This window comes from Vidua macroura, chromosome 17, assembly GCF_024509145.1.
Source record: "Vidua macroura isolate BioBank_ID:100142 chromosome 17, ASM2450914v1, whole genome shotgun sequence".
NCBI lineage: Eukaryota > Metazoa > Chordata > Aves > Passeriformes > Viduidae > Vidua > Vidua macroura.
Genome location: NC_071587.1, coordinates 12,926,921 through 12,949,321, shown reverse-complemented (window position 1 = coordinate 12,949,321; position 22,401 = coordinate 12,926,921). Strand labels below are relative to the sequence as shown.

The 22,401-nt window shown below is 49.8% G+C and overlaps 3 protein-coding genes across 7 annotated transcripts; 2 read left to right on the top strand and 1 right to left on the bottom strand.

Moving 5' to 3' along the window:
- Nucleotides 1-647: 647 nt before the first annotated feature.
- On the top strand, nt 648-6,768 carry FAM210B (family with sequence similarity 210 member B). The gene is made up of 3 exons (XM_053992786.1): nt 648-1,676; nt 3,487-3,659; nt 4,713-6,768. Exons 1-3 carry the CDS (start codon nt 1,557-1,559, stop codon nt 4,927-4,929), a joined length of 510 nt encoding a protein of 169 aa, XP_053848761.1. The 5' UTR covers nt 648-1,556; the 3' UTR covers nt 4,930-6,768.
- Nucleotides 6,769-7,198: 430 nt separating this feature from the next.
- On the bottom strand, nt 7,199-12,702 carry AURKA (aurora kinase A). Of its 4 annotated transcripts, none has more exons than XM_053992779.1 (9): nt 12,627-12,702; nt 12,049-12,134; nt 11,132-11,411; nt 10,541-10,616; nt 9,738-9,929; nt 9,395-9,533; nt 8,927-9,075; nt 8,191-8,365; nt 7,199-7,889 (listed from the first exon to the last, which is right to left on the bottom strand). In XM_053992779.1, the coding sequence occupies exons 2-9, from the start codon at nt 12,106-12,108 to the stop codon at nt 7,704-7,706; spliced, it is 1,257 nt and encodes a 418-aa protein (XP_053848754.1). In that variant the 5' UTR covers nt 12,109-12,134; nt 12,627-12,702; the 3' UTR covers nt 7,199-7,703. The 4 variants fall into 4 exon arrangements, with proteins under 4 accessions (XP_053848754.1, XP_053848753.1, XP_053848756.1 ...); XM_053992778.1 differs by lacking the exon at nt 12,627-12,702 and adding an exon at nt 12,266-12,361; XM_053992781.1 differs by lacking the exon at nt 12,627-12,702 and adding an exon at nt 12,266-12,360 and having other exon boundaries at nt 12,055-12,134.
- Nucleotides 12,703-13,005: 303 nt separating this feature from the next.
- CSTF1 (cleavage stimulation factor subunit 1) lies at nt 13,006-21,928 on the top strand. Of its 2 annotated transcripts, XM_053992772.1 has the most exons (7): nt 13,006-13,383; nt 14,039-14,200; nt 14,837-15,032; nt 16,285-16,562; nt 18,030-18,227; nt 18,758-19,148; nt 20,431-21,928. In XM_053992772.1, the coding sequence occupies exons 1-7, from the start codon at nt 13,264-13,266 to the stop codon at nt 20,688-20,690; spliced, it is 1,605 nt and encodes a 534-aa protein (XP_053848747.1). In that variant the 5' UTR covers nt 13,006-13,263; the 3' UTR covers nt 20,691-21,928. The 2 variants fall into 2 exon arrangements, with proteins under 2 accessions (XP_053848747.1, XP_053848748.1); XM_053992773.1 differs by lacking the exon at nt 14,039-14,200.
- The last annotated feature ends 473 nt before the right edge of the window (nt 21,929-22,401 follow it).

The following is a 22,401-nucleotide window of genomic DNA, read 5'->3' as shown; positions in this document are numbered from 1 at the left end:
CCTGGAATTTTTTTTTATTATTATTATTCAGAAAGAAAACGGACAAAGCTGTAGTGTGCTCTGCTCAGAGCACTGCCATGCCAGTATCACCTGTCTGCTCTGGTGGTGTTGGTGTGTATACAGTCACAGAAAACACATAGCAAACTGCTTTGGAGCAGTAATAAACAGTGAAATTGTGTTCTGAGAAACTACTCTTCTCCAAAGCATTCAGAGAGAGGCTGGATTTATGAAGCAAGAACTAGAGGCAGTGTGAAGCCTGGAACTGGCAGTGCTGTTGAGACAGAACAGAATCGTTTCAGTACAAGCAAAGCTCTCTTCCCCTGAGATCCTCCCTGAAGCCCATCTGTTGTGTGGTGCCTTGCACTCGACAGCAGCCGCCCACCGGCACCGCACCGCGCCGTGCCGCCCTGTGCAGCTCCGCCCTGGGCTCCTGAGCGGCACGTTCTGCCGGAGGGAACCCGTCCTGTTCATCCCACACAGCTCTCCCATTGTCCTCAGGCCCGTGAGCTCACATGGCTGCGGAAACACGGCGTGCCTGAAGAGGAAAGGCTTTGCAGCTGCCAGAGAGCAGGATTTTATTGCTGGGATCAGCCTTGGGATGCAGTTTCAGGGATATTCACCCTTCACCCTGCCATGAGCAGCCGTGTGTGCAGTGGCACAGAGCCATTTCGGAAAACGCAGGGATGAAACCCTTGTGATCACAATTATGAGGGCACCCTCTGCAAGCTCGCTGACAGCTCCCCGCTGTGTCTGGTGGTCATGCACTGGAGGAATGGGATGGCATCCAGAGGGACCTGGACAAGCTTCAGAGGTGGGACTGTGAGAACCTGGTGAAGTTCAGCAAGGCCACATGCAAGGTGCTGCACTTGTGACAGGACTCAGGGAACGGCTGGAGCTGTGCCAGGGGAGGCTTAGTTTGGATATTGGAAAGGTTCTTCCCCAGAGGGTGCTGGCACTGCCCAGGCTCCCCAGGGAATGGGCACAGCCCGAGGCTGCCAGAGCTCCGGGAGAGCTGGGACAGCGCTGCCAGGGGTGCCCAGGGTGGGGTTGTTTGGGTGTGAATTTCCCCTCTCCACATTTGAAGCCATTCCCCCTCACCCTGTCACTCAGTTCCTGAGGAAGAATCCCTCTCGTTTGTTGAGGATTGCTGGGGTGTCCTGTGCAGAGCACAGAGCGGGACTGGATCATCCTTGTGGGTCCAGTCCAACTCGGGATATTCTGTAGCTCTGTGACCATTTATAAGCGCCTGGAGTGACATGACGGGCGGGGGGGAAATGACTTCAAAATGAAAGAGGGAAGGATTAGACTGGATATTAGGACGAAATCCTTGGCGGTGAGGGCGGGGAGGCACAGGCTGCCATGAGAAGCCGCGGCTGCCGCATCCCTGAGGCGTCCGAGGCCAGGCTGGACGCGGCTGGGACGAACCCGCCGCGCCACGAGGCACCGGCGCCTCACGAACGCGAACGCTGCGGCTTTAAGGAGGCGGTCGGGGCGTGTGCCCGGCCCGTCATGCCGCTCGGGGGGCCGGGCCGCTGCCGTGCGCCGGCGGTGCCGCCATGTACCGCCTGTGCCGGCTGTCCCCGCTGCTGTCCCCGCTGCCGGCCCCGCTCCGCGCCCCCCGGCCCGCCTGGGCCGCGCTCCCGCCGGGGCCGGGCCCGCGCCGCGCCCGCGCCAAGGTACGTGAGGGCTGAGGGGGCGCCTGGCGGGCGGCACAAACCGCCCCGATCTCGCAGCGCTCCGCAGCTTTTTGGGGGTGTCTTTCAGTTTTTTTATTTTTTCCCACCTCCATCCCCCTCTCCCATCCCCCATGGGGTCAATAAATCGTGTTTGTCGCGGGTTTCTCTGGGAGCTGGTTTGCACCTGCTGGTGGGCACATTGGCAGTGTGAGCTTTCTGCAGTTTCATGTCTACAGCGTAATTTGCAGCGTGGTTTCTGCTGCCTCGTTGCGAAGCATCGCGGGGTGTTTTAGGTGTGTTTTCATGCTTTAAATAGCCTGAGTGATGCGAATAAAATCGGCTTTTTAGCTGAAATATTGTCGCAGAGTGACATGGAAATAGGCAGCAGCTTTACTTGCTAAGCTGGACATTATTCCATACATGACTGCCGTGGGTACTCAATATCTGTTGAAGTGGTTCTTTTTTTACATTTTGCTTCAATACCATTCCTGGTGTGTGAGCCTGTGAATACAGGGGAATTGGAATGGACTTGGAAGATCAGAACAAGCAATTTTGCAGTCCTTATGATCCATCCCTAAGACCCAGAGCTCATGAGCCACAAAAGAAAAATCTAAAGTTTTAAAACTACAAGAATCAGGATAAGCTGAGCTACACAAGTTCCTGCTTCTGTATTTGTATGACTTCCTGTCAAAATGAAATACAAAGTAACAGAAATAATTACAAAAGAGAAAAACGGCAAACAAATGTGGGGTTTGGGCGGGTGGTGTGCTTGCCTTGAGGATTGTAAGACTCTCTTGTATGCTAATTTACAATCTTAGCAAGTCCAATAATTAGTCAAGAATCTTTTTCTTCTAATTTGTATGCCTTGAAGCCACAGTGGGACAGTGGTGTCAGGCACTTGGTGGCTCTACCTGTCCTGTGGTTGCTGTCACATTGTCACAACTGCTGCTGAGCTCAGCTGGAACGAGAGGACTCCTCTGATCTTTCCTTACAATTGCTGACTAATTAGAGGCAAATCCTGAGGTTTTTGTGGAAATGTTTTCTTCCTGCCAGTATTTCTTCTCTGGCGAGCATGGGGAGTTTCCAAGGGCTGCCAACACAGCTGCCCTCCTTTGATTTCTTTTCAGATTTGGGATATGCTTTGGGATATGGTTTGGTATGAACTTCTGCACTTGAAATGTACCCAGATAAAAATCTATCAATGACTTCTGCTGTGACAAAGATTTTCAGTGCAGCTGGGCTCTTGACACCAGCCCTGGCATGTCCCTGCAGTTGTTGTCTACAGCGTAGCAACAGAGTTGCTTGTTGCTGTCAACACTTGCAGTTCTTCCTTTGATCAGCTCATCCATTAAGGGTGATTGATAGGAGCTTAAACTTTGGATCTCTTCCATCGGGGAGCTGTTGTGGTACCAGCTGGACTTCCAGTGCCACTGGCTGCTTAGCCCTGGAAGAAAAAGCTGAGCAGTGGGTGGAAGCAAATAGCTCTCACACCTCAGTCTCACGGCTCCAGCAGCTGTGTGGGTGTGCCTTGGCACACGTTTGGATCAAATAACCTGGTTTTAATTATGAAACCTGAACTGTGTAAGAATTTACACCAAGATCAGGTCATTCCTTTGACAGGAATAGTTGGGAGAAGGGAGCTTGTCTGGGCTCTGCCACAGCATCTGCTGTGCTGATGTGGAGGAGCAGAAGTGAGTTTCTGTCTTCCCAAATCACTCTGTGTGCAAGACACTTCTTTCATAATTTCAGCTAACTGAAATATGATCTTGTGCTTAATGCTAACAAATACTTTTAATTGTTTTCTTTTTAGGATGCAGCTGAACCCCTCAAAAAGGCAGCCACTGATCCCAGTGCTGAAAACAAGAAACTCAACAAATCCCAGCAGCTGAAACAAGTTTTTAAAGAATATGGTGCTGTAGGGGTTTCCTTCCATGTTGGAATTTCCTTAGTATCTCTGGGAATCTTCTACCTGGCTGTGTCAAGGTGAGGTTTGTCCAGCTGTCTGTCACCTCCAGGTAGTGGTAAAAAAGTAAAATACGTTTACCATTGTTTATCTCTGACAGGAGACAGGCACTTTGTGCCTATTGAACTTATAGTTACCTCCTGAATTTCGAGTATGGATGAATCCATAAATGGACCTGATCTCCCATCAGGCATGAGACAGGAGAGTTGTACATGGTCATTTTGCACGGGCTCATCAGCAGGGAAAGCAGCACACACAGCACCAGCATAACACTCCAGGCAGAAAATGTATTTGTTTTGCAGATATCTTTTGTTCTTGCTTGGTCTGGAGAGATAGAGCCATGCAAAAGTGCTCTGGGGCTTAGAGATAAAGGTATTTTTCTGGGTGTCGAACACAGTTTGTGCAGTTGAACTGCAGAAAATAACAGCCACTAGAAAAGGATTAGAGTGAAAATGTGAGAGAACTGTACAGGAGTCAGGTGGGGAACTTGTGTGAGTGGCTTTGTGGGAATGCATCAGTTACACGAGCTATTCCAGCTGAGGAGACAGGGGAATGTGTTGTTACCCCAAACATTCCCTGCTGCTTATTCCTGACTCCAGTGGGAATATGTGAATGCCTGATTTCTCCTGTTTAATACATTGTGGCTCAGGGTGACAACATTATTTTTCCTTCAGGTGGGGTTTAATCCCTGATGAAATCTGCTATTGTCTGTATTAATGAATTTGGTGGATAACACCCATTCGAGATCCTCAACACTTCCTTCACTTGCTAGATTTTAAATAATTTGTAATTTTGTATCAGAACACTAAGCCTAACAGCAGGTACCTCATTTGGTTTCCATTGGTTTGTGCTTAGGTGATAAATTTCCCCAAGACACAGAATAGAGTTTAATGTCAAATTTGGGAAGATGAAACTCCAACAGAAATTCACAGTAACTCTTTAAGAATCACTTCACAGAGAAGCTTCATCTCTAAAGGCTGAGTAGGAGCCGTGACAGATGAAGTTTTGTGAACAGAACCCCAGCCCTTTATACTTTTAATCTTAACCTAAAGCGGCGTCTCCTCTTTGCGCAGCGGCGTGGACATGAGCGCGGTTCTGCTGAAGCTGGGTTTCAGCGAGGCCTCTCTGCAGTCCAGGATGGCAGCTGGCACCAGCACCTTCGTGCTGGCCTATGCTGTGCACAAGCTCTTCGCCCCCGTGCGCATCAGCATCACCGTGGTGTCCGTGCCCTTCCTGGTGCGCTACTGCCGCAAGGCCGGCTTCTTCAAACCCCCCGCCTCCGGCCCCTGAGCCCTGCCCGCCTCTCTGCCCTCCAGGCTCCACAGCCACGGAGCTCTTCGGGTGAAAAGGTTCTTTGAAAGACTTAGCTGGGTTCAGGTGGATCTCATCTTGTGTTTCTTACTTGTTCTTTCAGGTAAATGTCACTGTGAAAAGTGCTGTCCTTGTCTCCTTTCACTTTTTGTTCTTAGGGAAAACCTGTTCAAATGAGATCTGGTTTGCACTTCAAGTGGGAATATAAATGCTTGACAATGAGCACAGTTCTGGGTCTTTATAAGCCAGCTTTTGAGCCTTTTTTTTTTTTCTTTTCAAAACAGTCATAGCTTTCATTTATTACTGTGTAGCTGAGAAACTGTGAGATTCTCTTTCCAGCAGAATAAACAATATCTCACTACACGGCTAGTTCTCTTGATAAGGGTATCTATTGGAATCTAAAGTGGCAGGTGGGTGTTTCTGTTGTTAGAAGAGGCTTTTATTATAGCCCTTCTTGCAGTACAACACAGGCACTGAACTCGCTTCAGTAGGAGTACCCCTAGGATGAATTATTGCAGTCATAATTGGTTTAGTCACAATAGGTGAAGCACTGTTCTGAAACTATGTGTATTGCTTCTATTGTCCAAGATTTTATTGTTTGAAAATGTGCTGGCTGGGAGCCAGCCTTACTAAAGTCCTTTTGTTTTTAAATGTCTATAGACTCAGAAATCCTGAGCCTACTGAAATCAGTGAAACCAGAATTACCTATGTGAACATAATCCAAACAACATCGAGGCAGAGAGAAGCTGGGGGGAGTTTAATATTTTGAGATCTGGCTTTGTACTGGAAATACTTTTTTTTTGCATCTTAAAACTAACCCCAGCAGCTTTCTGTTCCTGTGGGTGAAACTCAAATCTGCACCTGAAGTGCAAACATTCCAATTCCCAGCTTCCCAGGAAGAATTCCTATGCTTTGGGCTGAGACTGGTGAATGTAGCAATGAGGGGGTTTTGCCTTTCCTTATGGGGACACTGTGGTGATAGAATGTAGTCACAGGTGTGGATGTCCTCGTTCCACCTTCCACTCAACCTGAAGAATGATCCTAAAACAGATGGATCAGTGTCACACTGGGGTAAGCCTGGGAGCTGGGGCTGTTTGGGACCTGCTGGCTGCTCTTTTCTGAATTCTCTTTGTGCTTGCACTTACCCCAAGGTGGCTCTGACAGATCTGATTATACAGAACTCTGCTTTAAGTAAAATAGCAGGAAAATACCCTGAAATAGCTTTTCATTTTTGCTAGAATTTAGTGAATGGAGAGGAGGAAAAGGTGGAGTTTTGATGAGAGTTGGCTGAGGGAGGAAAGGAGGAGCAAATAACTTCTTGTTATGAGCAGCCTCTTGCCTCCCCTCAGCCAGAACATTAAATTGCACCTTAATTCCTTCTCCCCCACAGGAAGTCCCAAGTTTCATGTGGACCAAGGATAAGAATTTCAAAATAACTGAGGCAGCCTTGTTTACTTCAGTTAGAATAATTCCTGAGAAGGATGTTTTGTCTTAAATGTGATAAAGAAGTCAGAGTTTCTTTTTCAAAATCATATGAAATCATTTAAATTCAGTAGAAGGCACCAGCACTAAACTAGAGTTTTATTGCTGTAAAGAAACAGCTTCATAGAAGTTGTGGCCAGAATTCTGATTACTTATGTGGTTGTATAAACTACTGGCAGTTTGTTTAGATGAACATTTTTGCAAAGTATATTTTAAATTAATTTGAGAACTATATTTTGAATTCTTAAATCCTTGCTTGTAGAAGGATCATTTTTAAAAACTGTTTGTAAAATAGCAAAGTCTTATTCTGAAAATACAATAAATTGCTTTCTCTTAGTTTGCTTTAAGTGTTTTCCTGGAAAAGTGTTGGCCTTGATTTTGGTGGCAAGGGGCCTGACCCTTGGGGTATTTTAAGGAGTGTCTTATAAACATCTGGTGGTGTTACTTGCTGTACCCAACATAATCTGAAAGTATTTCTGAGAGAAAGGGCTGGAAATGTTATCAGATGGGACATCTTTGAATAAATTGATTGGAAAAAGGACAGAGCAAGCCAAACTCTCAAACCAAGCAGCTTAAGTACACATTTGGTACTCACCTTGCAGTCCTGAATTGGGATTGTGGGATAGTGAATGACTGTGTGGTACCAGCACTTTGAGCTGTCTTTTTGACAGAGGTGGGCATTATACTTTGGGAATTCACCTCTGGGACAGTTCAGCTGTGCTGGTGCTGAGCCAAGCAGTGCCACAAGGAACCTCACCCTGCTGGGTGCAGTATAACAAGTCTTTATTTTACAAATTGAGTGCTCACATTTAAAACTAGAGACAAAACCAATTGCCACATCATTTTTAGAACACTTGAAAAAGGCATTCACCTCGCTCAGTTTCAGGTTACACCACAGGTAAGACACCCTGAGCAGCCCAGGGAGGAGCAGGCATCTCCAGGATATTGCACTGTTCCATAAGCCAGAACGACAACTTCCTTGTGGCAGAACAACGAACCATTTTCAGCACAAGAGCCTCCAACAGCTTCATACTTACACCAGAAAACCTGGCCCACATGGAACTGATTTCAAGTACATTAAATATTCCACAAACTCCCAACTAGAAGTCAAATAATTTTATGCTGCAATTCGAGTTTATGACACCAGCCAACCCAAGGATTTGCATCCCAATTGCCACTAGATTCCAAGACCTGCTTTTCCCTATTGTAAGCATTACAGTAGTCACAGTACAAGGCTCCTCTTGTCCATCCCACAAGTCACCCTCCTAAAACTATGTTTTGGATGGGGCAGCACCATCACTCTTCCTGCTGGTGGGAATCTTGGTAGAGTTTGCTGTGATCCAGGGATGGAGAAGCACATCCTTCAGGGGCAGGCGATGGAAGGGGTTGTGCTTCAGGAGCTTGGAAATTAAATCCCTTGCACCTTCTGTTACAAATGGAGGAAACTTGAATTCCACCTAAGGAAAAAAGGACATTCAAAGTTATGCAAAAGTTCTTTAGCAATAACCAAATGATAGAACCACTCAACCTCCAAGTTACCCCTTGAAAGCTGTGCCAGCCTTGCAGGCTGTGCACCTTCTGCCTATTGAGATGGAGGTAAAATAATTTCATTGTAACCCTGAACAAGCTTCTCGTTGCTTGTGAAAGTGTTTGTATATTCTTGTGTTTGTTTTCATTATGTTTCAAACTTAAGTTTGCTGAAACCTTTCTAGAACTAAAAGCATGACCCAGCTAATCCAGATAAGCACTGGCACTTACCCTGGAAATAGCTCTGTAGGTTTCTTGATAGGTTTTTGTTTCAAAAGGTGGTTTCCCTACAAGGAACTCATAGCACAGAACTCCCAGACTCCAAATGTCCACCTTTTCATCATGTGTTCTTCCCTCAATCATTTCAGGAGGCAGGTAGTCAAGTGTCCCACAGAGAGTTGTTCTCCTGAAGAAAAGTCCAAGTTAATCATTGATTAAGATAATTACAGGATCTATTTCAAGAGTCAGATAAGACCTAATGCTGGCAATCATCTGTACCTCAGTGCAGTCCACCTGAATGGACTCAGCACCACCAGAACAGCTGGGAAAGAAAAGCCAGCAGGACATTTTCTACTTCACCTGAAAGTATCTCAGTCCCTGCAATCACTCTTAGCTCCTTTCTTCACCCCACATGCTACAACAAACCTGTTCCTCCCTTCTCAGGTGCAATTTCCCACTCTCTCAGAAATAACCAAATTGCCAGTGTAATGTCTGAGTCCAAGTGCAGGTTTGTCATCTCAGGGACCACAGTAACCCTACACCAACCTTCCTCTGAGGGTCAGCAAGGTTTGGACTAAAAGCCAGGGTAACAACCCTCCTGGTCACACCAGCTGCCTCTTAGGCCCTTTGTTATAGCAGCATTTTCCCCCAGTATTTCAAGAAGTTCCCACGTACCTCCCTTCCACAACTGTGTGATAAAAACTGACACTACAGAAGGATTTCAGTGCACAAGAGACTGAATTCTCACCTAGAAGATGGAGCATGCACAGACCACCCAAAGTCAGCAATTTTTAACTCTCCGTTTGATCCAAGCAGCAAGTTCTCTGGCTTGATGTCCCTGTGGATCACACGCTTGGAGTGACAGTACGAGAGGGCATCTGCAAGTTCTGTGATGTACTGGGTGCAGAAAGAATAATCTTTAAGATATTGTCACCTGCAGCACAGCCTTTTGGAGCCGTAATTATAATTTTAAATTAAAGCAATTATTCCTTAACACTTGAAGCCTGGCAATACAGGCTGTGCCTTGCAATATTAAGCGATTCTGAGCATAAATTCCTGCACAGCCCTAACTCTCCCAATTATTCCCTGCCCAGATGCCAACTAGCAGCTCAGGAATCTCAGTCTCCCCCAGCAGAATACAGAACTTGATCTGAAGGGCTGGCTGTATCCTGCAGATATCCCAATACAGGAATGGAGAGGAAGCTGGAACACCTACAGTAGCAGTTCTTTGCTCATCAAACTTGGTGAGCCTCTGAAGCTCCCTGTAGACTTCCCCACGAGGTGCATGCTCCAGGATCAGGTAGACTCTTGTCACATCATGGAAGTAGCCATATAATCTGAGAATGTTGGGGTGCCTGCAAAGAGATTGCAATAATCTTCTGAACCAGCTGTTTGCCAAAACCTTTAATTTCCCTGTCCTGCTCCCTCCCACTTTCAAGGCAAGCACAGGAATTTCAGCTCACAACACACAAAAACCTTATCATAAAGAAGAAGCCTCATCATAATCAAGGTTACTTTATTTGGATGCAAACAAACAGTAAGTAGTCACTGAACTTTACCTAAGATGAGACTGTATTTCCACTTCTCTTCGTAGTTGATGTTCTACACCAGCTTCCTCAAGCTGTGTTTTAAAGAGCACTTTCAGTGCAAGAATAAATTTGCTCTGTTTTTCACGTGCCAGGTACACATTCCCAAATTTTCCTTTCCCCAGAGGACGACCAATTTCAAAGTCATCAAGAGACCATTGCCTTCTGCAAGAGGAAAGTTAAAAGCTGGATAGTTGTGTTGGATTTGACTCAAATTTACAGTTTATAACATTCCTGTTCAAGAGATGCTTAGTGCTCTAAACTAGATTTTAAAGAAAACACCAAGAGAATAAAGGCATTGAGATTTTTCAAAAGGTAGTTCTGAAAGCTATTTTCTTCCCTCCTGAAGCTTTTGCAGACACCACACCAACCATGCTACTACAAAATGAAGACTGTTTACCAAGCTGGGCTCCTTCAGATACTTCTAACCCAGACACATCACCAGGGCATGGCAAAACAATTTAAAGTTTGCCATAAACAAATCGAGTTTCATCCCAAATTAGACTCCAGCCTCCTGCCCACGTGAAGGAGGCTCTGTTTTCAGGAGCACATCTCGTGACTGGGGCAGCAGCTATCAGTGTTCTCCCATGGGAAGAGCTACTCTGCATTTAGCCCAAAGTTTTTTTCAGACTACAGCAAGTCCTTGTTCCTGACAATTTTCAGGTCAAAGGCTGCTTTCCTTGTGAGGTGTCTGCAAGGTGTGGGGGTCACCAGGCTCCACAGCCAAAGGAGCTCCAGCAGGGCTCTGTTAGCTAGAATTCAGGCATAAAACTTACTTTTTAGTCTCTTCACTTTTCTTCTTGGTCTCCTCAGTTTTCTGTTTAGAGGTGCTTTCTGCTTCAGGGTTTTGTGCTGTGTACAGAGAAGGAAATCAATTCATGAACCAGACCCATGGGAACACACACAGAGGAACAAATTAACCCCTGTGCATCATCTGAAGCAGCTTTTAGAAACCATTCAATGACATTTTAAGCAACCTAGCATAGCTGACTGCTAGGAAAGAAACAGTGCTGGCAAAATGCAATTTTGAACACTTTCTGAGCATAAAAACCCATGAATTCTTTCCCCCTCCCCAAACAAAAGGATCCCTGGGCATGAATCTTGGAAAACCTGTAAAGTCTGAACACAAATTACATTAACTCCCAGCTGACTGCTGAGCACCTGCAAGTTTTATAACACCATATTGTCTCTAATTGGTTAATTTAGAGATAAATTCATAAGGATGGTGCAGTAACACCCGAGGTGAACCATGTGCTGCTCTTCTGTTTGGGGGCACAACCAAGAACTTCCCTCCCTGGATCAGCAGCAGCTTTAGGAGTATCCCGAGTGTCGTGGCTGTGATCACACAAAATCATCCTCAGAATTACCAGGGGCTGCAGCCTGGGGAGGTTTCTCACTGCCCTTGCTTGCAGCCTGAGGTCTCACAGGGGCCTGCTGGGGCACTTTGGGTCGGGGCTGCTGCGCTGTTTGGTGGCTGGGCAGTTTTTGGGTTGACAGCACGGGTTTTTGGGGTTGCACGGGGACTCGCTGGGTGAAGTTTGCGGGACACAGAACTCGGGCTGGAGCTCCGCTGGTCAGCGAGCAGCTCTGGGCTGAGTGCTGCGACACCGGGACTCGTTTGGGAGCATCCCCGATGGGATTGGCGACCTGCAAAGAGAAAGGAGAACGCGTTAATTGTGCAACAGCACAGCAGAGCCTGCACGGCCCCACTCAGGATGGAAAAGCCACACAAAAGCACTTCAACAGAAACACTAAAAATCATGTATTTAGTTGATTAAAAGGAAATCTTGCTTATACTGTTCCAAAAACTTATCAGGCCTATTTGGTTTTATATAAAATACTGAGAAAGTACCTGTATTTCTAAATGGAAAAAATACAATAATCAGGGTGATCTTGAGCACTGCTGCACATGTGTGTCAACACTGACATTGACATAGTACTTGCTTTTAAAAACTGTATCTAAAGTTGACTATACACTCTCTTTGAGGGCTCTTAAATGCTTACAACATGATTTCCCCATTTAATAAGATCTGCTAATATTAACAATAATTTTAAAAATCAGCTGTGGGCTCTGTTTTCTCTAGGAGAAAGCTACTGAAAGATAAGTTACTCGTTTGAAATCGGTACTTAATATGTGATGGGGAGAAACAGATCCACCAAGTGAAAACTAAAAACCAGCACTCCCTGAACCGACCTGGCAAACCCCCAGGCATCGAGACCAACGATGCAGTAGACGAAATTGCTCAGGAAGAGGAACATAAAGCATAAGAGGCGCATTTCACACCTTTACCTTGGCAGCGCGGCCTGGGTACGCGGCGTGGTTCTCCTTCATGTTCCTGTCCATAGCGGGAGCGGCCCGTGCGGCTCTGCCTGAGGGCGAGAGGGAGCCAGCGGGGCTCAGCGAGCGGAGCACAGGAAATCGGGGGTCCCTTATCAATTACCACTCTCTATCGCTAGAGAACCATAACCAAACCCCCCTCGCACGCAGGCCCGGCGCTCGCCCCAGCCGCGCCGCCTCAGGGCCGCCGGAGCTGTTTGAATTCAAACCGCCGCGCCTTAAATACCCCTTTAAACCCCCGCCGCCCGCCATTGGCCGCCCTCCCGCGGCCCGCGCACGCTGATTGGCTCCTCCCGCGGGCGGCCCGCCCGCCCATTGGCTGCGGGGCGCGCTCCGCCGCGCCGCGAGGGGCGCACGAGCCGCGCCCGCCCCTCCGCCGGCGTTGTCGCCGCGCGGCGGCGCGTTACGCACTTTGCGTAGCGCCGCGCTCCCCCCCCACGCCCCGGCGCGCGCCGCCCGCGCACTTCCCGCCGGCCGAGCCGCCGCTTCCGCTACGCAAATCGCGTAACGCGCCGCGCTCCCACCTGTGGCCGCCGCCGCCTCCGCTCCGCTCCGCGCCCGGGAGCGCCGCCAGGTCAGTCCCGCTCCCGCCAGACTCCCCCCGAGACACCCCCACCCACCCCCGGGCGAGGCCGGGGAGCGGCGCTGCTGCCACCGCGCGTGGGCCCGAGCGCGAGCGGGGCCATTGTGTGTGGGTGCCCCCCCCCACCCCCGGACGGGCCGAGCAGGGCCGGAGCCTCCCGGTGCGTCCCAGGCCGAGCGGCCCCGGGCAGCGCCACGTGCCGCCAGCGCTTCAGGGCGAGCGCCGAGTGCGAAGGCACCGCCCGGCCCGGCCCGAGCGACGCGCGGACCCCTCGCGTCGCAGCGCCCGGACCCGCGCGGCTCCCGAGGAGGCGCCGGGACAGCGGGAGCGCGGCCGCTCAGCGAACGCGGCCCGTGAGGAGCGCGGCGTGAGGCGCTGCTGCCCCGCAGCCCGGAGCCCGCCGGGTCCCTGCGAGGCGCCGCCGAGCGAGGAAAAACTCCGGTCGGCACTTGGGGCTTGTGAGGAACTGCGAGCCGAGGCAACTTTTCACTGTCTCCGCGGTGCTGAAAACAAGAGCGAAGGAGACCCTGGTTGTGTGTGTTGGTGTTTACAAGCGGTTCAGGATAGGTAAAAAGAAGATGTCGGGTCGCCGTGTCGCTGCAGCGTGTGACAGACGACAGCTGCCCCGGGGCATGGGCAGCATGGCAGCCCCGCTGCTCGACCCGCGCCCGCTCCGGCTGCCCTTTCTCGAGGCTGACGTGAGTAGCACTCGGGGAGGGGACGGTTTGCGCTGGGGACGGGGCCGCGCAGCGCCGGGCGGCAGCGCCGGCCGCTTCATTCCCAGCCCGTTCACGTCGCCGTGTTTGGGATCCGGGCTCTGGCGGAAGCGGCGCTCCGGAGCTTTGCGGCTGCGACACAAAAGAAGCCCCGGCCTCTCTCCCCCGCCGCGCCCGCTGGGGGCCGGGCCCGCGCCGCTCCCCCGCCCGCGATCCCGCCCCGAGCGCGGCTCTGCGGCCTCCGCTGCCCCCGGAAGGGGAACGGGGGGGATGGACCCTCGGGATCCCGGGGAGGGGGAATGGGGAGCGGGACCCCCGGAAGGGGCGGAATGGAGAGAAGGGATCCCCGGAAGGGGATAAATGGGGAGAAGGGACCCCCGGAAGGGGAGAAATGGGGAGGGAGATTCCCGGAAGGGGGAACGGGGAGGAGGACCCCGGGATCCCCAGTGTGGGGGGGATGTGGATCGGGGCTCCCGGGGCCCCCGGAGCGGGGTCGGTGACCGGGGATCGCGGCCCCGCCATCTCCCCGCACCCCGAGGGGGGGGGTGGGGGGCTCCCGCCTCCCCCACGTGACGCGGGGGGGGTGTGGCGCTCACGTGACGCCGCCCCGTTGTGTCGCCCCCCCCCCCCCCCCAAGAGCCGCCTCCCATCGATGTGCGGGCGCTCGATGCAGCAGCCTTCGCGGAGGAGCGTCCTGCGGGCCCGGCCGCCCCCGCCGCTGCCGCCGCCGCCGCTCGATGCGCTCCGCGCTCCCGCCGCCATCTTAGGGGCAGAGCGCGGGCGGCAGAAGGAAGGCTCGGTACGTACCGGCACCGCCGGGGCCGCGCCGCCCGCGGCCGGCGGGAGGGCGGGGAGGGCGCGGGCCCCGCCGCAGGGCGGGTCGGAGGGGCCGGCGCGGTGCTGTCGTGCGCGCCCCGCGCATCCATCCATCCGTGGGAGCCCGGGCCCGCCGGCGGCACCGGCTGGCTCGTTCGGCTCATGCTGCCGGCTCTGCTGCCGCTTAGCACGGTCCGGGTCGGTTTGTGGCCGAGATTTTCATTTACACAGAAAGCAAGCGCAACAGGTCTTTCCTCCCCTTTTCCTTCCCTTTCCCCTCTCTTTTTATCCCTATTGCCTCCCCCTTTTTCTCCCGTTTTCCTCCCCTTTCTCCTCTGTCTTCCTCCCCTTTCTCCCTTCTTTTCCTTCCCTTTTCCTTCCCTTTCTCACATATTTTCCTTCCCTTTCTCACATATTTTCCTTCCCTTTCTCCCACCTTTTCTTCTCCCTTTCCTCTTCTTTCTCTCTCTTTTTCCTCCTCTTCCCCCCCCCCTTCCTCTCCCCATCTCTGCTTTTCACCAAAACCACAGCAATATTTGGTGCCTGCCCTGAGATTTGTTCTGAGGTTGTGGCGGTTTCGTGCAACTCTCTCGTATGTGATTTCTGTTCTTCATTCCAGGCCCCCCCCAGGCAGTCCCTGCTCACAATGTATAGGACAAAAGTCAGTTTGAAAGATCGTCAGCAACTTTACAAACTGATAATTAGTCAGCTGCTCTATGATGGATACATCAACATTGCCAATGGCTTGATAAATGAGATCAAACCACAGTCTGTCTGTGCACCCTCTGAACAACTGCTGCACCTAATTAAGTTAGGTAAGCTGGAATCAAAAGCTGACATAAAAGTCTAGTTTCTCATTCCCCAGTGAATTAAGAGGTTGGTGTCACTGGAATGATACTTTTGATACAAAGGTGGTGTCTGGTAATAGCACAGCACTTGTACATCTGGGTACAGCCTTTGCCTCTGTGGGGCAATTCCTGTTTGATTAACAACAAACCAGATCCCAGAGTGTTGCCCAGATCTGTTTGAACTCCTCTAAGGACACTCAGGGTTCTGGGTAAGTGCCAACCTTCTCAAAACATCCCAGTGAACGGGATCACTGAGCCCCCAGATCTGAGGGAAAATCTCAGCCTCACAGTTCTGCTGACTTGAGAAAGAAATGATTCCTGTCTGGTTGTTCCTGCAGTGTTGGAGAGGGAGCAAGTCCTTCCCTTGGCAATCTTTGCTGGCTTTTTTAGATCAGTCCCCAGGAAACAGCTGCACACTCTGGGGTCTCAGCAGGGCTGTCACCTGTTCTCCCCCTGTACTTCCCTCTGGAAGTGCCACAGTGTGGGGAGAACAGGGAAAACCCCTGAGCTGCTCTTGGAACAAGCTGACCAAGTCCTGGAAGAGCCCTGGCCATGACACCATGTGTAACTCAACTGGTTCTGCTGCCTGAACTAGCTGAGTTCTGAGGGTATAAATCTGTGAAGCTTTGTGTCTGTTTGAAATGCAAATTCTAGACTTGAAATGAGCAGATGAAAGCAGCAAAAAGATCACCACTGGGCTGAAAACTCTTGTGTCTGCCCTATTGCCACTTGCAGTGCTGAACTCTCTGGTCTGTAGCTGGATCTTGGAAATAAAGATGAAAGTCTGGGAAGTGGGCTTGAAGACCAGCAACTTTTTTCTCTTGCAGTGCTGGGATAGTTTGGCTTCAGAGTAATAAAATAGGAAAAGAATCAATAAATACTTCGGGTTTTTTACTTTAGAACTCATGTAACAGTGTTGGGGCTTGTTGCTCCCCTGTGAAAAGCCGACCAGAGGCCTGTGCGTGGTCAGTGACTGATTCTCAGTGCATTCATCAGCGCTTCCCAATCCTCACTGGGGGTATTCCCAGAGCTCCTGAGGAGCTGAGCCTGCTCCAGTGCAGCCCAGCTCTCCCTCACTCCTCCCCAGTGCTGTGTGACCAAACCTGCTCTGCCAGCTCAGCTCTACCCCCAGGGCTGCCTTTCCCAAACCTTGCCCGGAGCAGTGGCAGGCTCTGAGGGGAAGGCTGCCAGCCCTGAGTGCCACCCCGCGTGTCCCCAGGCATGGAGAACGACGACAGCGCCGTCCAGTACGCCATCGGCCGCTCGGACACCGTGGCGCCGGGCACCGGCATCGACCTGGAGTTCGACGCCGACGTGCAGACCATGTCCCCCGAGGCGTCCGAGTACGAGACCTGCTACGTGACCTCCCACAAGGGGCCCTGCCGCGTGGCCACCTACAGCAGGGACGGGCAGCTGATAGCCACGGGCTCGGCCGATGCCTCCATCAAAATCCTGGACACCGAGAGGATGCTGGCCAAGAGTGCCATGCCCATCGAGGTAAGGGAGCGTAACCACGCTGGGAATCGTGTCCGTGCCATGCCCATTGGAACAATGAATTGTAACACCCTGGGAATCGTGTCTGTGCCATGCCCATCGAGGTAAGGGAGTGTAACCAGGCTGGGAATCGTGTCCATGCCATGCCCATTGGGATAATGAATTGTAACACCCTGGGAATCGTGTCCATGCCATGCCCATTGGGATAATGAATTGTAGCACCCTGAGAATTGTGTCCATGCCATCCCCATTGGGACAGTGAATTGTAACACCCTGGGAATCGTGTCTATGCCATGCCCATTGGGATAATGAATTGTAACCACGCTGGGAATCCTGTCCATGCCATGCCCATTGGGATAATGAGTTGTAACCACTCTGGGAATCCTGTCCATGCCATGCCCATTGGGATAATGAGTTGTAACCACTCTGGGAATCCTGTCCATGCCATGCCCATTGGGATAATGAATTGTCACTACTCTGGGAATCCTGTCCATTCCATGCCCGCTGAGGTAAGGGAGTGTAACCACGCTGGGAATCCTGCCCGTGCCATGCCTATTGGGATAATGAGTTGTAACCACTCTGGGAATCCGGTCCATGCCATGCCCACTGGGATAATGGATTGTAATCACTTTCGGCATCCTGTCCATTCCATGCCCATTAGGATAATGAGTTGTAATCACTCTGGGAGTATCATGTCCATGCCATGCCCATTGGGATAATGGATTGTAACCACTCTGGGAGTTCTCTCCATTTCATATCTGTACCTTGTGGCCGCCTCAGTGAGTTGGACTAAATCCCTGTCTCAGCACATTGCCTACTCCAGCAGCTGCTCATAAAGTCCCTTAGAAGGAAGAAGATCCAGGGCAAGGACAGTGGTGTCACCCTTGGCAGCAGGGAGAGAACTGAGCCAGAAGTGGCTTCTTCTGGGTGCTGATCGTGGCTGTAATGTCTGAGCACAGTTCATGTTAAAACCCACTTGTGGCCTCTGCAGCCCCCATGGCCACCCGCGTTTTCACTGGTTATTTCAGAACTGTTTCACACATTGATGTGCTTTATCTTTCTCCAAGGCAGTTACCAGGTGGCAATGAAACGTGGGATTTTTTTTTGCACAGAGCACACACCAAGTTCTCAGCAGAGAGCTGCAGTTTCGGTGCAGCTTCTCTCAGTTCTTTCAGCAGTCAGTGTTTTGCTTTGGGCTGTTTATGAAGGTGATGTTTTCTTGCACCAGTTCTCTGCTACTGAAGTAGTTTGTCCTTGAGCCAAGTTGTTTTGACCTTCATAAAGACACAGGAATCTTATTTGTTGATCTATAAAGTAGGGCCTTCAGATAACCAAGGGAACAGATTGTGTGCCTGGTCGTGTTAGAGAGGAGCTGCTGTCGAACCACTCTGGCAAGCCTAAAACCTACTTTTCCTGTCAAAAACCTGCTTTATTGTCCAACATCAGCAACATGTTGAATGTTCTTTGTAGGTCATGATGAATGAGACAGCACAGCAGAACATGGAGAACCACCCGGTGATCCGGACTCTGTACGATCACGTGGACGAAGTGACGTGCTTGGCTTTCCACCCAACAGAACAGATCCTGGCATCTGGCTCAAGGGACTACACACTTAAATTGTTTGATTATTCAAAACCTTCTGCCAAAAGAGCCTTCAAATACATCCAGGTGAGATACTGCTCAGAGCAGCCAAAGCTCAGATGTCTGGGTGCTGAGGTGGTGTGAGCTGACCTGTGCCTCAGGTGATCAGGGGGGTGCAGGAGCACACACGTACAACATTTGCAGACATTACAGAGATTGTGTCTTAATTCTGTGCATCATGGACACTTGTATTTAAGTCTAGAACCTGTCAGCTTCTTATTCATTAGACCAACTCTAATCTGAATTAACTTGGAAGTAATCTGTTCTCTTGGATTTGGAGGAGCATTTGGGATTAGGTGGTGTGCTTGGAGGGGTGTGATATCCTAAAATAAGTGGGCACTGCTGCTCTAGGACAAAAACTACAATGCAGCCACAGTTAGCCTGTCATTTCAATCCCACAGGAAACATTTTCCATTTGCTGATAATAATAATATGGAAATATTTTCCATCTGCTGCTAATTCCAGTAGGTTTTTAGCACTTTACCACCACCAGCACCGACCCTTCCAGTTGAGCATTTTTTCCTTCCTCACCCCGCCGTGTGTTTTGAATCCGACAGGAAGCAGAGATGTTACGCTCCATTTCTTTCCACCCTTCTGGGGATTTCATCCTGGTGGGGACCCAGCACCCAACCCTTCGTCTGTACGACATCAACACCTTCCAGTGCTTCGTGTCCTGCAACCCCCAGGACCAGCACACCGATGCCATCTGCTCCGTCAACTACAACGCCAGCGCCAACATGTACGTGACAGGCAGCAAGGACGGCTGCATCAAACTCTGGGATGGGGTCTCCAACCGCTGCATCACCACCTTTGAGAAGGCACACGATGGAGCTGAAGTCTGTTCTGCTATTTTTTCCAAAAATTCCAAGTATATTTTGTCCAGTGGGAAAGACTCTGTGGCTAAACTCTGGGAGATATCCACTGGTCGGACGCTGGTGAAATACACAGGTATGTGGCAGGTGACCTTCCAGACACCTTCTTTTCCAGGTGCTGAGCCATGGCAGGGCTGGAAATACTGTGAGAAAATAACAGTTCCTAAAGGCAATGGTGCAATTGCTGCTTTGAGGATAAATTGCCCAAGATTTTTGAAAACATTTCCATTAGACCAATTCTGGAAGAGAAGCTGTGATTCTGTGTGTCAGTCTAAACGTATTTTAGTGTGAGTAGATTTTGGAGAATTTTCTGACATCTTTACTCACTGCATTGTTCTGGAGGGAAGTTACCACTGAACTGGGGAAAAGTAAGAAGAAACACTGAAGCTACTTTAGGGCAGTTGATTTAACCATTAACTCTGTGGCTCTATAGCCATAGCAATACTCTGAAATGTACCTGCAGCTGGTTTGTTCCCTTTTTTATGTATTTTTTTCCCAAGGATGCAGTTATGTGCAAGGTAGTCATCCTTGGAGCGTGCTGACAGTGCCATGCTTGGATCTCAGCAGGAATTAGGGAATAATGAAGGCTGTGGAAGCTTTGCATGTGACAAGAGCTTTGGGGTCAGGCACCGATGTGCTTAAGCAGTAGGAGCACGAAAGATGCTGGAAATGGCATGTGTCAGCTTTTGGGGTTTGTAGGTCCCTGTCTGCAGTGCAGCTCTCCTGCTCCCGGCCAGCAGGGAGCAGCACCTTCCCGGGAAACCCGTGCAGGATCCCAGGGAGGATCGTGCAGTGCCCTGGCTCTGTGGGAAACACGTTTTATCTGAAGGTAGGGCCAAGGGAGCTCATACAGCGTGTGCTGTGTGGGAAATACACTGAAAAGTCCTCAAGGACCATCAGACTCTGTGCGTTCTCCTTTCTGTTCTTTCTCCTTGGTCGCAGCTGAAAGCCTCATGCAAAAATATGAGGCAGAAATACTCTTAGGTAAAGGATTGGACATGGCACAGCTAGAATAGGTATTCCTTCTGTCCCCTAAGGAATCTTAGAATATATACATGGACAGCAGGAGGAATTTCCCCATGGAAAGGGTGGACAGGCCTTGGCAGGGGCTGCCCAGGGAGGTTTGGAGGTGGCACTCAGTGCTCTGGGCTGGTGACAAGGTGGGGATGAGGCAGAGGCTGGACTCAAATCTTTCTGGTCCCGTGATACAACTACAAAACAATATTTGTTACTGCACCACCTGCTGCTTGTGGAAGTGGTTGAACAGCAGAGAAAATTGATAGAAAATTGATACTTACAGAAAATGACTCATAGGTATGAAAACTTCTAAAAGTCCCAATTCTGCTGCCTGTACTTAGGTGCTGGTTTGAGCGGGCGCCAGGTGCACAGGACTCAGGCTGTGTTCAACCACACAGAGGATTACGTGCTGCTGCCGGACGAACGGACCATCAGCCTGTGCTGCTGGGACTCCAGGACTGCGGAGCGCAGGAACCTCCTGTCCCTGGGGCACAACAGCATCGTGCGCTGCATCGTGCACTCCCCCACCAACCCCGGCTTCATGACCTGCAGCGACGACTACAGGGCCCGCTTCTGGTACAGGAGGTCCACCACAGACTGAGGAGAGCTCTCCAGGCAGGGATTGCCCAGCTCCTGCCCCCTGGGTGATGGTGCTGCCAGCAGCTGCCTCTGGGGAAGCCGTGCTGGGCCGGTTTGGATTCTGTCAGACGTGGCAGGAAAATAACAAATATTGACTCTTCACCCCACGCTAATTTTTTTATTAGTGTGCGTGGTTTAATTTTTGTAAGTCATCTCTAATTGTACTGAAGGGAGGGGGTGGAGAATAAAATTACCCTGGCAGGAAGGGCTAAGCTTGTTCCCCTGCCTGTGAATTACACACAAAGTAATGGGACTGTGTCCTGCTCAGAAGGAGCCAGTTCTGCTCTGTGTTGTGTCTGTGCAATCCCACTGAACTCTGGTAGAGAAGAGATCACGCAAAGAGCAGCAGAACTTGGTGTAGAAACTTTAACGAAGCCTTAAGCTGCCATCAGCCACAATTCATTATTTGTAAAGCTCTGGTTTGTATCTTTCAGTCTGGGGTTTTGGTGAATTCTTTTTTGTTTTTTGTTTATTGGCCAAGTAGGCTTTCAGTTCTGAGTTGTGCCACAAGAATTCAAACAGGATTTTAAATTGTTTGGATGAACTCAAGAAATGGTCTTCTAGTTCTTGTGTTAAAGTCGGACTTCATCTCATCCTCTTTTGAATTTATCTTAGCAAGTGGGACCTCAAAATGAATTCCTGATAGTTTTAAGGAATATCCACATTGCAATTAAAATGTGACAGTGCTGCTGCAGGTGAAAATGAGAATAATTTTGCCTTAGAGACCTTTAATATCCTGTCAAAGAACGAAACTTGTCCATCTGAATTTTTGTATGTGTACCTCAGAAATGTCACTGTTTCATTTGACTGAGAAATGTTCATCTATGTCTGTTACACAGCACTTCAATTACATTCTTTTTTAATTAGTCACAAACACAGTGCCCATTGTTGAGAAACTGTGCTTAAAACTTTTTTAAGTTGGAAGATTCACTACTTATTCTCCCAGAGATCTGCCTGAGCAGAGTCTTAAACTTGTTTTTTGGGGCCTCCTCGTGCAGAGCTCTTGGGCATCACAGCTGGGAGGTTCCTTTGGTCAGAGCTCAGCACTTGCCTTTGTGAGGGTTTTTAAATGTGAGGTGGTTCTTGCTGCTGGATTAACTTCCATTACACTGAGGAATTGTCAAGGGCTGGTGAGGGTACAGGTTTTGTCTGTATTTAAATAAAGATTGCCTTTTCAAAAGCTCTTTGATACATAAAGAAGGAATTGTATTTGTTTTCTGTATAACGAAGGAGAAACGGTCAAATATGGGAGGCTGGAACCTGGGGACTTTGGAATGATGCATTTGTTGTGTTCCACCTGAATCAGGTACAATTACAGACTCAAAATGTAGAATGTGGGAGATTTTTATTTAAATAATGAAATTTAATTTTCTCGTGAAAAGCTCCCTCTATGCAAAACATTTCTGAGGCTTAATCCTCTTTGCTCCTCCTCTGCCTCTGAGTCTGTGACCCTTGAGAAGCAGTGCTGCTAAGGGATAGTGGTGCTGGTGGCCTTTTTGGTGGAGAAACAAGGAGAAGCAGAGCTGGGGGCAGGGAAAGGGAAGTCCTGACACAGTCACTGAGGCGTGATGTGGGATGGGTGACAGCAGTGGCTTTCTTATTTTTGGAATGCCGCCTTATTTTTTTAATTCTGCTAAAGCACCTGTCTGTAATTCATGCACTTGTTACTGGTG

What these genes read in the sequence shown, in the direction of transcription:
- FAM210B (XM_053992786.1), top strand. Translation starts at nt 1,557, where the DNA reads ATGTACCGCCTGTGCCGGCTGTCCCCGCTGCTGTCCCCGCTGCCGGCC. An exon ending in CGCGCCGCGCCCGCGCCAAG is followed by an intron (nt 1,677 to 3,486) that starts GTACGTGAGGGC and finishes TTTTCTTTTTAG; the next exon opens with GATGCAGCTGAACCCCTCAA. An exon ending in TTCTACCTGGCTGTGTCAAG is followed by an intron (nt 3,660 to 4,712) that starts GTGAGGTTTGTC and finishes CTCTTTGCGCAG; the next exon opens with CGGCGTGGACATGAGCGCGG.
- AURKA (XM_053992779.1), bottom strand. Translation starts at nt 12,108, where the DNA reads ATGGACAGGAACATGAAGGAGAACCACGCCGCGTACCCAGGCCGCGCT. An exon ending in TCCCCAGGCTGCAGCCCCTG is followed by an intron (nt 10,617 to 11,131) that starts GTAATTCTGAGG and finishes CTCTGTACACAG; the next exon opens with CACAAAACCCTGAAGCAGAA. An exon ending in AAAAGTGAAGAGACTAAAAA is followed by an intron (nt 9,930 to 10,540) that starts GTAAGTTTTATG and finishes TTCCTCTTGCAG; the next exon opens with AAGGCAATGGTCTCTTGATG.
- CSTF1 (XM_053992772.1), top strand. Translation starts at nt 13,264, where the DNA reads ATGTCGGGTCGCCGTGTCGCTGCAGCGTGTGACAGACGACAGCTGCCC. An exon ending in GGCGGCAGAAGGAAGGCTCG is followed by an intron (nt 14,201 to 14,836) that starts GTACGTACCGGC and finishes TCTTCATTCCAG; the next exon opens with GCCCCCCCCAGGCAGTCCCT. An exon ending in GACGCTGGTGAAATACACAG is followed by an intron (nt 19,149 to 20,430) that starts GTATGTGGCAGG and finishes GCCTGTACTTAG; the next exon opens with GTGCTGGTTTGAGCGGGCGC.